This window comes from Peromyscus californicus, unplaced genomic scaffold (assembly GCF_007827085.1).
Source record: "Peromyscus californicus insignis strain IS unplaced genomic scaffold, ASM782708v3 Scaffold_4__1_contigs__length_199733344, whole genome shotgun sequence".
NCBI classification, from domain to species: domain Eukaryota; kingdom Metazoa; phylum Chordata; class Mammalia; order Rodentia; family Cricetidae; genus Peromyscus; species Peromyscus californicus.
In genome coordinates, this window is record NW_026294562.1 from 66338201 (window position 1) to 66352069 (window position 13869).

The 13869-nt window shown below is 49.3% G+C and overlaps 1 protein-coding gene across 1 annotated transcript in view; it reads right to left on the reverse strand.

Moving 5' to 3' along the window:
• Mgmt (O-6-methylguanine-DNA methyltransferase) overlaps positions 1-12854 on the reverse strand; it is a 249046-nt gene extending 236192 nt beyond the window's left edge. The window contains exon 1 of the mRNA XM_052762319.1: positions 12667-12854. Coding sequence (XP_052618279.1) covers positions 12667-12768 — 102 coding nt within the window. The 5' untranslated portion in view covers positions 12769-12854. The remainder of the gene's footprint in view (positions 1-12666) is intronic.
• Positions 12855-13869: the final 1015 nt, after the last annotated feature.

A 13869-nucleotide genomic window follows, 5' to 3' on the forward strand; every position in this document is an offset into this window, starting at 1 on the left:
TCTATGCCAGGGGCCTTGCTAAACAACATACTGTACCGGGCAGCCACACTCCATGCCTGTATGGCATTTGTGAAGTCTGGCATTTCCAGAAACTTCTAGGTGATTGTAGGGATAGAAGACACCAGATGGGAATGGAAACAAGAGACGGTGAGGCCAGAGCACAAAACCATGTTCTCACTTCACACTCCCTGTTCCACTCCACACAACACCCAGGCTCACTCAGCTCCACACAGTCCCCTGATTCACATAGTCCTACATCCACAGAATCCTGGCCTTTAAGCTGCACACAACCCCCAAGGCCCGTTGAGCACTGGGGCTCACAGGACTCCAAGGCCCACAGCACACCAGTCTGCACGGGTCCACAGCTTTCATGTATCCTAGCAACACTTACTTCCTCAGGCAGACTCATTCTGAGCTAGGCAGAGGTGATCTGAGGGTGCTGACACCCATGAGATGTGACCCTTGAGATGTGACCTTTCCTAAGTCACCCTAACAGCTTGAGACCAAGTCAACACCTTAGGTTGCAAATCACTGTGGTGGCTAGTGTTATCGGCCAGCTTGACAGACTCTGGAATCGCACGGGGCCCTCTACACATTAAAATGAATAAACAAACAAACACACACATGAGTGATGGAGCTGGAGGGCTCTGTTGATAAAGTGCTTCCTGTGCAAGCCAGAGGACCAAGTTTGAGTGCCAGAACCCAAGTCAAAGGTCAGGCTTGGCGTGTAGGTGTAATCCAAGCACCGGGAAGGTGGAGATGCACAGATCCCTGGGGCTACTAGCTGGCCAGCCTAGCCTATCCAGTAAGCTCCAGGCCAGTCAAAGATCCTGACTCAAAAAACACAAGGTACATGATGCCTGAGGAGCAATGAATGTGACTGACCTTTGGCCTCCATATATACACATGTACTACTGCACGTGTGTGCATGCGTGCGCGCGCGCACACACACACAGAGTGATCAACACTCTACCCCTGCAGGCAGCCTCATACTGAGCCAGGTAGAGGTCTTTAAGCCCTATGCTTCTGAAGACAGAAAGAAAACAAACTACTGATCCAGACTCAAGGCCAAGGGCACTCCAGCTAGGGGCAGAGTTGCAGCAATCATGTCTAGGAGAGCTATGGAGTGAAAGGTGCAGAATGCGCAGCCACCCCAGTGTGTCTGGGATGCATCTAGCTTAAGACCAAAAGCCCCGCTTACCTATGTCTGGTCTCAGCCAGCAGGGAGGGTAATCTTGAACTTTAAGATTTACCCATGTTTACACCTGCTCATCTTTCTAATAAGAAAACTTTCTGGCTATCCCTCAGAAGCAGCATTCTGGAAGCAGCCTCCCCTAGTCTCCCGACTCTGACCCAAGGGGACTTGGTTCCCACCAGCGACTACCAGTCAGTTCTCAGAGCCTTGCTCAGCCCAGAGACGGATGGGCTGGAGGAGGGGAGGTGCAGGGAGCCTGTTAATCAGCAGACAGGCCACAGGACGCCCTGCATCCATCTGACTCGACAGCTTAATCTGATGCTAACACAATGGTGACAGAAACAAATTTTTTTCTGCACAATAAAGAATAGTACACCTGGGTCTTCTTGGGATAGCTGGCTAAATTCAGTAACTTTTGGAGATATATCATTTCTTTTCTTTGCCCATTATTCTAGAAACTTCCCCTTGAGTGCTAAGAGCCTTACTAACAAGAACAGCGGCATGCCCAGAACAGAGCTCCTACCACCACTGTGCTAAGGACATGACATGCTTTCTCATTTGATTCCCTGTCATCTGACACAGGCACAGGAGTCATGGCGGGCATTATCTTAACTAGATGACAACCTAGGAACACTGAGACTCTCAATCTCTGTTTCTGAGACCTTCCATGAGCTCTGCATTTACCACATAAAAGGGGCCGGGCCTGCAAAACCTGTCTGCTCCAACTCTTCCGCACCACTCTGACCCCACCACGTGTCTATTTGACACACCTACCCTACAACCACCCAAGATCCCACCAGCTGCAGTTCCTGCCCCAGAGACTTCTCCCCAAATCTCCCTGTGGCTACCCACCTCTCCTGCTTCAATCTCTACTCAGAAGCCTTTTGTTCAGAAGGGTTATGTCAAACAGTAATGGTTTAGATGTGAAGTGACCCCCCGCCCCAACACTCAAGTGTTGAAGGCTTGGTCTTCAGCTGGTGGTTCTAATCACCGGGACATGACTGGACCCTATGGGCTCTGACCCAATCAATGGATTCACCTCTATGGATTTATAATATGCTAGTACTAGAAGGAAGAGCCTCATTGGAAGTAGGTCACTGGGGCCATATGCTGGAAAGACACTGTGACCTTGACTCTGTCCTGTCTCTCTTCTTCTCCTTCCCTCATTTCTGTCTCTGCCTCCTGATGGCCATGATTCTCTACCTCTGTTCCGGGCTCAGAAACAATGGAGTCACTCACCATGCTCTGAGGCCTCCGAATACATGAGCCACAGCAAACTATTCCCTTAAGTCATGTTCTCTGTGACACTTGGCCACAGAGACAAAAATCTAACTTACACAAATCCATTCTCTTCTGTCCTCCAGATGCCCTCACCAGCACCCAGAATACAAATACATCTCACTTACCTGAAGTGCAAATCCAATGAATCTTATCGATAAAATCCAGGAGTCAGGTATCGGGGTAAAAACCTGAAAAATCAGAGAAGCAGGGGAGCAGCCACAGTTGCTTCCTCCCTCTTCTGTTCCTCGGTCCAAAAAAGCTGAGATCCTCTCCCCGCCCTGCCTTATCACTTTCCTGCTGCCTCTCTGTACAGACCTCCAGACCTCTATGGTTAACTAGTGGCTAGCTCTGCCCTCTGACTCCAAGCAAGCTTTCTTTGTCAGAATACAAACAAAATATCACACAACATCTACCCAGTCACATCCACTCAGATTTTCAAGAGCACAGCCCTCGAAGACAAGGTTGGCATAAGCCTGCTTAGTCTTCTTCCAAAAAATTCATGGACTAGAACAATTCCACTGTGCAGTATGGGAGGGCAGGGCGCAGTGGGGGGGGGGGCTTTGGACTGTGGGGGACAGTGGAGCCAATAATGCCTTTCTCTTAGAAATGGACCAATTATCACAGGACTTCAGCTTCCTGCCTGCCCTTCTGTTCTTCAACATGAGTTGAACCAATACAAGGCCCTTACCAGATGGGACCCTGATCTCCAACTTCCCAACTCCAACGCTGTGAGCCCAAAAGCTCTTTCTTTATATACAGAATCGCCCAGTCTTGGGTATTCTGTTATAGCACCGGAAAACAGGTCTCTGACTCGACTGGCCCTTGAAGAGTAGTATCTTCTTACACTGGGAACCACCAGAGGAGCCCCACAGCCATCCACCACCCAGTGAGAACTTTCCATGGTCTTTATGTAAGCAAGCCAAGCACACACACGCTCTATTTTTAATTTGCATTCTGATGTGACTGTACACCTAAAACTTGACAGTGTGATTTCAAGGATGCCATGGCTACCTACAAGAAGTACAGGTTGCCCCCCACAGAGCTCAGGCTGGGGGTGGAGGTGCCTGTTAATGAGCCGCCTTCCTCCCCGCTGACATCTCTGCCTGAATGAGCAGTTAAAATAAGGCAATCTCCCCGCCTCAGAGCCCAAATGCCAGGCAAGGCAGACAGCACGCTTCTTTAAAATCCACATTAAATAAAAGCACACACACCAAACATTTCTTCCTTCCAGAGTAAGAAGAATGACCCGGTCTAGATGGTTCTTGCCTACAATCCCACCCCTTAGAAGGTGGAGGCAGGATGATCAGGAATTCAAGGTGAGTTCTAGGCTAACCTGGGCTACATGAGACCCTATCTCGAAAATCAAAACAAAACAAAAGAACAAAAAGAAACGAAGAAAAATGACCCTACATGTAGTTGCCTTTTCCAACTAGTCTCTCCTCTCACTCACATGTACCTTCCAGTCAGCTGACAAGGCTGTTCCCATGACCTCCACAAGCACCACCCCCTCATTGCCAGACCCCACATGACCTCCACAGGACCACCCCTTCACTACCAGACCCCACATAATCTATACTGGCACCTCCCCCTCCCTGCCAGATCCCAGTGCTGAACTTCCTTTTCTTTCCAATTGAATGACAAGCAGGCACGTGAACTTCCAGGGATCCGAGCAGTGACTTGTTATCCCCACAGCCCTCAGCATGGAACAGCCCCTCCCGGAGTAGCCTCGCCTACTGTACTAGCCATCCTTGTTAGCTAACCCTATACTCTTCTCAAACTGGACTCCCTGCTGACAGGTCCCCAAATGCACCCCAGAATTCATGTTCCAAGGCTCTACCTGGAATATCCAACGCTTGCCCTCCACATCACACCCACGGGAAATCTCACAAGCTGCTCCAGACACACTTTGAGGAGAATTGTGCAAGGGTACCTGTCCAGCAGAGATGCATGGACAGTCCATTGATAGGACTTGGATGTTCCACTCCCCCACAGCCCCAGAGCATTTGCCCTCAACTCACTGCAGGGTGTGAGGCAGAGATTGACCACAAAGGGCAAAGCGCCTACAGGCAGGGTCTTGTCATGACATCTGCATTGCACTCAGCCCCAGCTAACATTCTGCACATTCCTCGTGGGGTCCTGAGAACCATCATGTAGGAATAGACTCAGATAAATGCTTTTCTTCACCGCCTAGGACAATGCTTGCGGACACTGGCCAGAAAGCCTTCATTGAATATAAAAGCATGTGCTTACAGATGCCCTCTTCTTCCCACAAAGGCCTTCCAACACCTTCTCAGCCTAACCATTGCAAAACCAAAAAAAAAAAAAGCACTACACAATGGTGAGAAGCCTGCCCTTGGTTAGCAAACAGATCTGAGCTATACAACTCTTCTTTATGCCCCCATGTACCTCTGAAACCCTGCTTCCTCACATGTAAAAAGAAAAAAGAAAGTCACTCCTTGCTCATCCTTCTTCAACTGATCCTGAGGATTTGATGATATAACCTAGGGTAGAGCATGGCCAACCTTCAGCTGGAAAGCCATGCAATAGCTTTGAACGTAGCTCAATACAACATCACGTCACAGTGTCAAAAGGTTGGGCACCCTGGCTAAGTAAAGCAACATAGACAGTATGCCTTCCACACTCCATGATGACATGAGCCACACAAGAGTGAAGAGCCACTCAAATAAGATGCAGTTCCTCCCCCCCCCGCCACTCCCCCCAAAAAATTTCTGCAGAGCTCTGATACATTTGATACATCTGATATATTTACTGTTCTGTTATGACCAAATGCCCGACAAGATGCAAGTTAAAAGGGGCAGAGTTTACCCCGGCTTACAGTTCTAGGGGATACAGTGTTTTGTGGTGGGGAAGGCTTGGTAGTAGGAGCAGGAGGTGGCTACATCCACACACAGTCAAGAGGCAGAGTCATGAAGGCTGGTGCTCAACGGACTTTCTCCTTTTTACTCAGTGGGGGTTGCAGCCCATTTAAGGTAGGTCTTCCCATCTCAACCCAATCTAAAAATTCCATGCCCAGAGGTTTGTTTCCACAGTGACTCTAAATTCTATGAAGTTGACAACCAAGATTAAGTCTTACATACCAGATGTGGTGGCACACACAGTTAATCCCAGTATTCAGGAGGCAGAGGCAGGAGGATCTCTGTGAGCTGAGAGCTAACCTGATCTACATAAGGAATCCAGCACTGACTTAAAAAAAAATTAACCATCACAAAGAGGTTTTGAGACAAGATATCATATAGCCCAGGCTCCCCTTGAAGCCACTATATAGCCAAGAATGGACCTGAATACCTGCTCTTCTTGCCTCCACCTCCTAAGCACAGGGGTTCCAGGTACACATAACAAGCCCTGCTTCAGATCACTGATTTTTGACAAAATTTACCCATCAGACCTGGGTTACTCCTTGGTATTATGGTATGAGCAGTCACATGAGGGAAAAGGCTGGACAAGCTAGTGTCACCCCTGGCTCCCGAGCAGGGCCATCACGTGGGATCACGTGTCTGACTCTTTGGGATATCCTTTCAACTTAACAGACTAGCGATATCAAGCCTAGGGGCTGCCTGGCACTGGCAGTACATGGGAAGCAAAGTTGCCTGCTCTTGGCACCAATAATGAGTAGGCACCAATTCTCTCAGGGCACAGCTGAAGCTGGCCTCCGGAGCAAATGGATCAGGAGGCCAAGCTCTTTGAAAACTCTTCAATAACAAGAAACAGAACAGGCAGCCGAGCAAGTCAACACCACAAATGAAACCTTAGAAACCTGGCACTTCCGAATGGGGGAGCCACATCCAACAACCCAGGCAAGCTGGTCTCTCAGACACGACAGAGAGGGGCTTCTGCAGCCTCTAGTCCTACTCCACCAAGCACAGCTTTGTGGCTGTCAACTGAGGTTATCCCACAGCAACTATGATCACTACTCCCGGCTCACTGGGGCCTGGCCTCCAGAATCCCTCAAGACCCCACCTTCATCGTACCCCACAGCTGCCAGCAGACCAAGCCTTGGAAGAAGTCACCTTTCTCAAAGTCATGGCTGCCATCTTGTCTCCAGGGATGTTGCAGGTGACCACTATGCTACTAACCTCGCCGGGGACCTGGGGGAGGTGAGTCTGTGATACAGGTTTTAGTTGGAGTCAAGGAAACAAAGATGCTCACTGAAGGAACCAGCACTGAAGCATGCTGACTGGGCTGCAGAGAAACTGGGATGTGGACAGGACTGAAGGGACTGGACTGAAGGGCAGTGGGCATGCTGGCTGACCTGGAAGAAAATAAGACTGTTAACTAAGGCTGTGGTTTCAAGAGAAGGCTTTCATCCACACTGTGCTTATTTATAAAACAAACATTCATTTATTACCGCATGTGTTTCCTACCCAGGTAGACAGAATATGTCAATCACTCTCATCCAGCAAAGAGGGAGGCACCTGGGGTGGGGTGCTTAATGGTTGCCCATTTTGCCCAGCTAGTAGTTGACTGCGTCAACATCCCACCATGGCTCTCTCCACACACAGCTCTAGCACTTGCTATATAAAACCCCTTTCACTCCAAAAAACCACATTTGGGTTTGTATTTGAAAGCTGGCCCTCACCTGAGAGAAAATGCCTCTACTCAAGAGAAGAAAAGCAAGACAACCTATTCAGAAGGGCACTAAGAAAGGAGGCCAGTCATGCCTGCCCATGCTTCACACTTCACATAAAGCTAATGCCAGAGTTCTGGTAACATCTGCATCTGCTGTCAGAACCACAAAACCAAAAATCATAATGCGATGATAACACGTTGGATTTGCAAGTTGAAGAGTCACATGTCTCTAAAGAGCTGAAAACATACACAGATCCATAAAGCCTGGGCAACTTACGCCAAGCACAGGCGGATCCAGCTGGAAGAGGGCTTTGGAGCTGGTCTGAGCTGGAACATTTTCTTTCGGGTCTTACTCTAAAGATGAACTCAAGGTTTCAAACAGAGAGCAACCCGAGGCCTCTCAGAGCCCACAAGGCTGAAGATCCCCAGGCTTCAATCCTATATTCCTGCCATGAGACCCTATAAACCACCTTGGGCACCAGAGCTCTCAGAAATTCTGATGCCAGCAAAGATCAGACCACCTTTGGGGCAACCTGTGTATACCCATTCATGGAGAGCGACCGGTTGCCACATCAGGTCTTACTGGAGCCCACGTGGGGCAGACCTGACCAATCATACTAACAGCAGACCAACCTGAAGGTGGCACTCCTGGCTTCCCACCTTTTGTCTGGGTTCCAATTCAGCTAAGTTTACATATGAGAAATAGCTGTCTGTTCTTCGTCCCATGTCTACATCTAACTAACATCTCCATGTCTAAAGTCCCAATTCCTACTTTGTTCTAAGAGCCTTTCTCCCTCCTCACCCACCAATGCACTGAAATCCGTGTTGGGATCACCCAGTCTGTCAATAGGCTAAGAGTGCTCTGAACTACTATCCATATGACTCAATTTGTCAGTAAAAACTGCCACCAGCGCTGTGCTTGCAGAAAAATGTCCATAAATGCATTATTGCAACTGGCAGATCGATGTCTATAATAAAAACAAATAGATTTAACAAGTGCCTGCTTTTATGAGCCATGCCATTGGTGGACTGTACATTTGGTGTCACCCTCCAACTTCTGGGAATGGGCCCCAGAGCTGGGCTGGATACAGGGCTGACTTCACAAGTGTTATGGGTAGGAAATTATTCTAACAAGAAAATTTTAGTAGCAGAGTGGACACACCAGGCATTTACCACTCTTTCATTGTTCCTTTTGTGGTTATGCATGACAACAAATAAAAGCTTTAAGATGTTCCTATAGAATTTTTTTTAACTGATCATACTCGTATGTTGCAGGCCAAAGTAAGTTCACTCCAGCTGGGAGTGCAGAAAACAAGTTTTAACCAGCAACAAGAGTGTCACCAGTGTGTCTGTGGCCTCTGGGGATGACCCGTCTATCTGGCTATTTCGCTGGGGCAGACTCTGGAGCAAAGTACAGGAGGCAGGCCTAACCCAGGGATGCCTGGTCTCTTGGTAGACCCAGCCTGTGACCCCTCCACACAGAAACCACATCTGCCAAGGCACTGATTCCTTCAAGGTCACAGAAGGTCACCAAAGGATTTAGTCCCCTTCTTAAGGCAAATCATTTAACAGCTACAGGAAGGGATAAGTCACTCATTACACTCCACATATTCATTATGTGGCTTTTCCCAAACCACACAGCCCTCCTCGGTGAGCCCTTCATTACTGCTAATTTTTAAGTCAAAAAGCCAACAGCTGAATAACAAGGACACACACCACAACACATTCAGGCCACGATGCTGCATCTCCAACGTTTATCTATCCATGCCTTGTACAGGCCTCCACAGCAAACAGAACAAGAAAATCCATCCTGTCAACCATGGCAAAGCCAGCCTCCCGCAAAGGCCTGCTCCCTCCTAGACAATCCCCGTCGCTTTCACTTCAGACCCCAGAACTGGTGTGGGCCAGTCTGTGGATCAGTGTCTGTGGACAGGGCTGTCAGAGGCCACACTCTGCTCAGTGGAATGGTCTAGAGGTCTCCGATTTGAACCTTCAGGCTTTATTTAAATAACAGTCTGCACTCAGACACCAAGGCCTTCAGTAAGAACTTGGGCAAAGCTATCTGCTCACCCAAACAGGGCCAGGCATAGCTGTGGTAGCAACCTAGCCAGGGTCGTCCAGAGTCGGAGATATTCTTGGTGACAGAGACCCAACCAGAAGCCAAAGACCTGGGGGAAAGTAGATGATGGGGAGCAGGGGAGGCTTTACACCAGAGTGGGGCGAAGAGACAGGACTGTCTCCCAGTTTCATGGTGCACCCAACTTTTTGTGCTTTCCCACCAGACAAAGCATTAAGGACACAGTAGGCACCTTGCATGCTTTGAATTTTGACCCCAAGGCTAATGGTCTGTGATCCTTCCGGCTAAGAGAAGCCACAGACACAAGCAGGCCCATCCAACCTGTGCCCAATGGGCCACATATGGCTGAGGACAGCTATGAATGTGGCCCAACAAAAAAAAATACAAACGTATCAAAACATTATGAGATTTTTGCGATTACTTTTTTGTAATTCAACTGCATGATTTTCAAGTGTGAACATTACAGATAGACGACAATACCATGCATGTCAAAAGTGTGGATGGCATGTGAGTCTGTGGCATGGTGCACTGTGCTGTTGGGTGGGGCTATTCAGGGGGTCAGATAGGTGGTGCCCTTTTTTGTATAGTATTTTCAGCTTATTCAGGGGAGGGGGGAGCCATATCCCAAGTAGAGGAGCATGTGACTAGTCCAGTGAGAGGGAGAAAAATGAACTGAGACACCAGTGACACTTCTGTTGCTTCCTATCAAAACCAGCTTGAACATCTAAGAAAGGCATTGACAAGGTGATGGTCTTGTCGGTCTGACACTGGATCCTAAAAGTTTGTGCTCTGTAAATTAAGAACAAGCACGGCAACTTAATTGGGTTGTTTGGTTGGTTGACTGGTTGTGTTTTGGAGACAGAATTTCACCCTGGCTCAAAGTAGCAAGCAACAACTATGTGGTCCAAACTGGCCTTTAATTCCTAGCAATAATCCTCCTGACTCAGTCTCTCGATACTGGGATTAGAAGCTTCTCAAGTACTAAGATTGGAAGCTTGAGCCACCAAACTCACCTGGCATCTATTAACAAGCACTGTGAAGAGTACAGTATTAAGGAAGGAAGGGAGCACTTCAGGTGTCCCTCCTGCCCATGTCTCTGCATGAGGGAAAAGGGGACCCTGACTGACTGGACTAGTCAGTATTCTTGTTAACTCGACACAAGCTCAGGTCGTCTAGGAAGAGGGAACTTCAACAGCGAAAATGCTTCAATCAGACTGGCCTGTGGGGCATATCTCTGTTAACTGATAACTGGTGTGGAACTGCCCAGCCAACCTGGGTTCCCTAGACAGGTGGTCCCGGAGTGAGAGACCCAGGCCTCAGCAGAATTGCAGCCATAGCAAGACTTGAGCAGGATGCCCCTCGCCCCCCCCCCATCCCCCCCACTGCCCCTGACTTTAGCCCTAGTTACAGACAGAACCATGAACACCTCCCCCAACAGGGAAGGGCCAATGAGAAACAGACAAACAACTCCTGCTGTCCTTCCACTAAGATTAAAATGTTGCAACTCCCTAGACCCAAAACAGCCCATCACTCAATCCATATACCAACCAGGGCTTGAGTCAATCTCCAGCCTGTAACTATGTAGTTTTGGAATCCCCCAAGCCCCCCTTGTCTAGCCACTATAAAAGCCTTCACCCCCTGATGCTTGAAGTCTCTCTCCTGCTCTGCTGCTGCCACAGGTGGACAGAGAGGCCTAAGTTAATTGGCAATAAAGACTCCTTGTTTTGCATCAGATTTGGTCTCTTGGTGGTCTTTTGGGAGTCCAAACTTTGGGCACAACAGGGGTATATAAAAAGCAAGCTGAGCAAATCATGAAAAGCAAGCCAGTGAACAACATCCCTCTGTGGCCTTTGCTTCAGTTCCTGCCTCCAGGTTCCTGCCCTTCTTTTTTTTTTTTTTGGTTTTTTCGAGACAGGGTTTCTCTGTGTAGCTTTGCGCCTTTCCTGGAACTCACTTGGTAGTCCAGGCTGGCCTCGAACTCACAGAGATCCGCCTGGCTCTGCCTCCCGAGTGCTGGGATTAAAGGCGTGCGCCACCACCGCCCGGCCACCTGCCCTTCTTAAGTTCTGCCCTGCCTTCCCTTCATGGTGGACTGGCATCAGGACATGTAAGCCAAGTAAACCCTTTTCTCCCCAAGCTGCTTTAGTCTAGTGGTTTAGCCCAGCAATAGAAAACTAAGACAATGGCATGCCTGTGAAAGCAGGCCTAGTGAGGGGAGGGAGCAGAGACAGGCCCAGATGAGGCCTACTCATCTAGAACAGAACCCAGAGATTGGTGCCTTTCGCTCTCCACGGAAAGGTTGTAGTCCAAGACATAGCTGTCTAACCAGTACACTGAGGCTCTGCTTCTTAAACCTTCCATAATAACAGAGACCTCTTCAGAGCCATGCCACATATTAGTCAAACTCATACTCTTAGGGATTTTTTCCCCCAGTGAAAAAGAATACTCCCAAAGAAAAATACCTTTAGCATAGCAGAGTTCTTGCAGCCTGGTTCCCACAGGCCTCAGAAGGTGAGGCACTATTTCACTGCCAAGTTTTAAGTGGAGACCCAGAGAGAGCCCAGGGAAGGGATGAAAACTCAGGCAGGCCAGTAGTGCAGGACCATTCTGCCCAGCCATTCTCAGGCTCTGGGAGATACTCAGATAACATGTCCAAGCTTACAGGACACTGACCACAAGCCAGGTTTCTTACATCCCCACGGCTACCTAGGACTCTGCATCACAAGTATTGCAGACATCAAGAGACACAGGAAGTTAATAAAAATCATTTGGGATTGCCTGTCAGGGAAGAGAGATGAAGGGCAGGTCTAACATGGACACTGCACGTTGTATTATGTCCTTTCACAGGCTGCTTCTTGTATCTGAGGACAGACACACACACACCCTCAAACCTTGCTTCTCAGAACAATCAGTTTCCAGATAAGGCAGCTAGGAGTAACACTACTGAGACCTCACAGGACAAAGACCTAGACCCACTGAGTGAGACAGGCATGACCTGGAGTCACTGTACTGTCACTGGCTTGGGAAGTGCCTGGCTAACTCCATCTGCTTACTCCAACTGTTTAAGGATGACCTTTTGACCAGAGGGGTGTGCCTAACACCAGCCACGATTTTGCAGGACCTTGAGACTTGGTTATTTTCTCCTATTCTCAAGAAGGAAGGAATTATGAGAAACATGGGCCTGCTGCAAGTCGATCTGAGCAGGTACTTCTTGAAGCTTCCTGAAAGAGAGGTGAGGTGAAGGATCCTTGTGCCCTGGTCAGCAGTGAAGGGAAAGGGAACCAGCAGAGTGTTGGGTATCTCTCTGGAGGTGTGGCAGGAGAAAGACACAGTCACCAAGCAGATTGGCCCACTGCACCCCAAGTCCAGGGAAAGTGAGGCATACTCATCAAAGCCTGTACAGGAGGGGCAGAGGTCCTGGAGAAAGGAAGGAGCCCTTAGGACAACTCAGAGCAGCTGCAGTCTCCCTGGGCTCCGGACTTCCGCTCTCTCCAGGGAGGGCCCCACACTGTGCCCCAAAACTCACCAGCTTGCAAACTGTGCAGCCACTCAACAAACTGCAACGGTGCAGAGGGCCTGCACGCCTGAACGCCAGGCTCAAGCACAGAGAAGCAGGGTTCTCCGGCATGCAGGAGCTGGGGGCGGGGCCTGGCACTTGAGGAGGGGCCTGGAGCGCGCGGGGAGGAGTCACGTGGAGTTGTGGGGGGTGTAGTCGGAGAAAAGTAAAGTTAGCATCGCACGCGGGGGCGTGGCCGGGAGCTGCCGGAAGCGGGGTAGGAGAGCACAGGGGCGGGCTCTCTGCAGCCGGAGCATGCCCAGTTTGTAACGCCGGGCGGCCGCTCTGCGCATCCTCTCTAGACACGGGCTCCCACATCAGGCCTCTTCCTCCAGACCTGAAACCGGTTGCTAGTCCACCCTAAAATTCGTGCTGCATCAGCCTTCTGGTTACCGGAGCCGGACTGCACCTTCTCACCTCGGCCTCACCACCCCATGCCCCAGTTTAGCTACTGCGACACAGTCACAAGTTGTCTTCCCGAGGGGTGGTTGGAGCTGCACTTGTAGATTGCACCAGGGCTGTCTTTCAGGTCTTCTTGGCACTTGCAGCCGTAATGGCTCGGTTGCTGTTCAGCTAGTGCGGGTATTCAGCTCTGATGTTGAGGTGACAGGAGTTGAATTTTGTCCACTAGGAAAGCTTTGCTGGAATTCTCCCTCTTAGTCCACATTCTGAAGTAGTCCACATACTTCAGAATGTGGACTAATCGGGAAATATGCAGAGGTGGCCAATGAAGATGAGGTCACAAGTTAGTAGGACCCTAATCTGATAGAACTGCTGTCCTTAAGAGCAGAAAAAGGGGTGCCAGCTACACCTGTGGCTACCAGATGCTGGACAGGAGGACAGGACTACCAGCCTCCTGGACTATAAACAAATTTCCCTTATTTCAAGCCATTCAATTTGTGGGACTTGATTGGAACCCCATGGTTTCTGACTTGATGGACAACGTCCTTAGGGAATGACATCACCCTGAAACTTCAGAGAGTCATACATGTTTAGTGATTTCAGGGTCCCATCCCGGATGCACATGTACTAAGAACCATGCATGCTATGGTTCTCCTGGGGTTTTGTTGATACCTTCCCCTTCCCATTGTATAGCTCCCCTGCTTGGATTTGGCCCAAATACTAGTACCCGGAGGAGCCAACATATTAACACCTTTAGGAAATGTTGCTCAG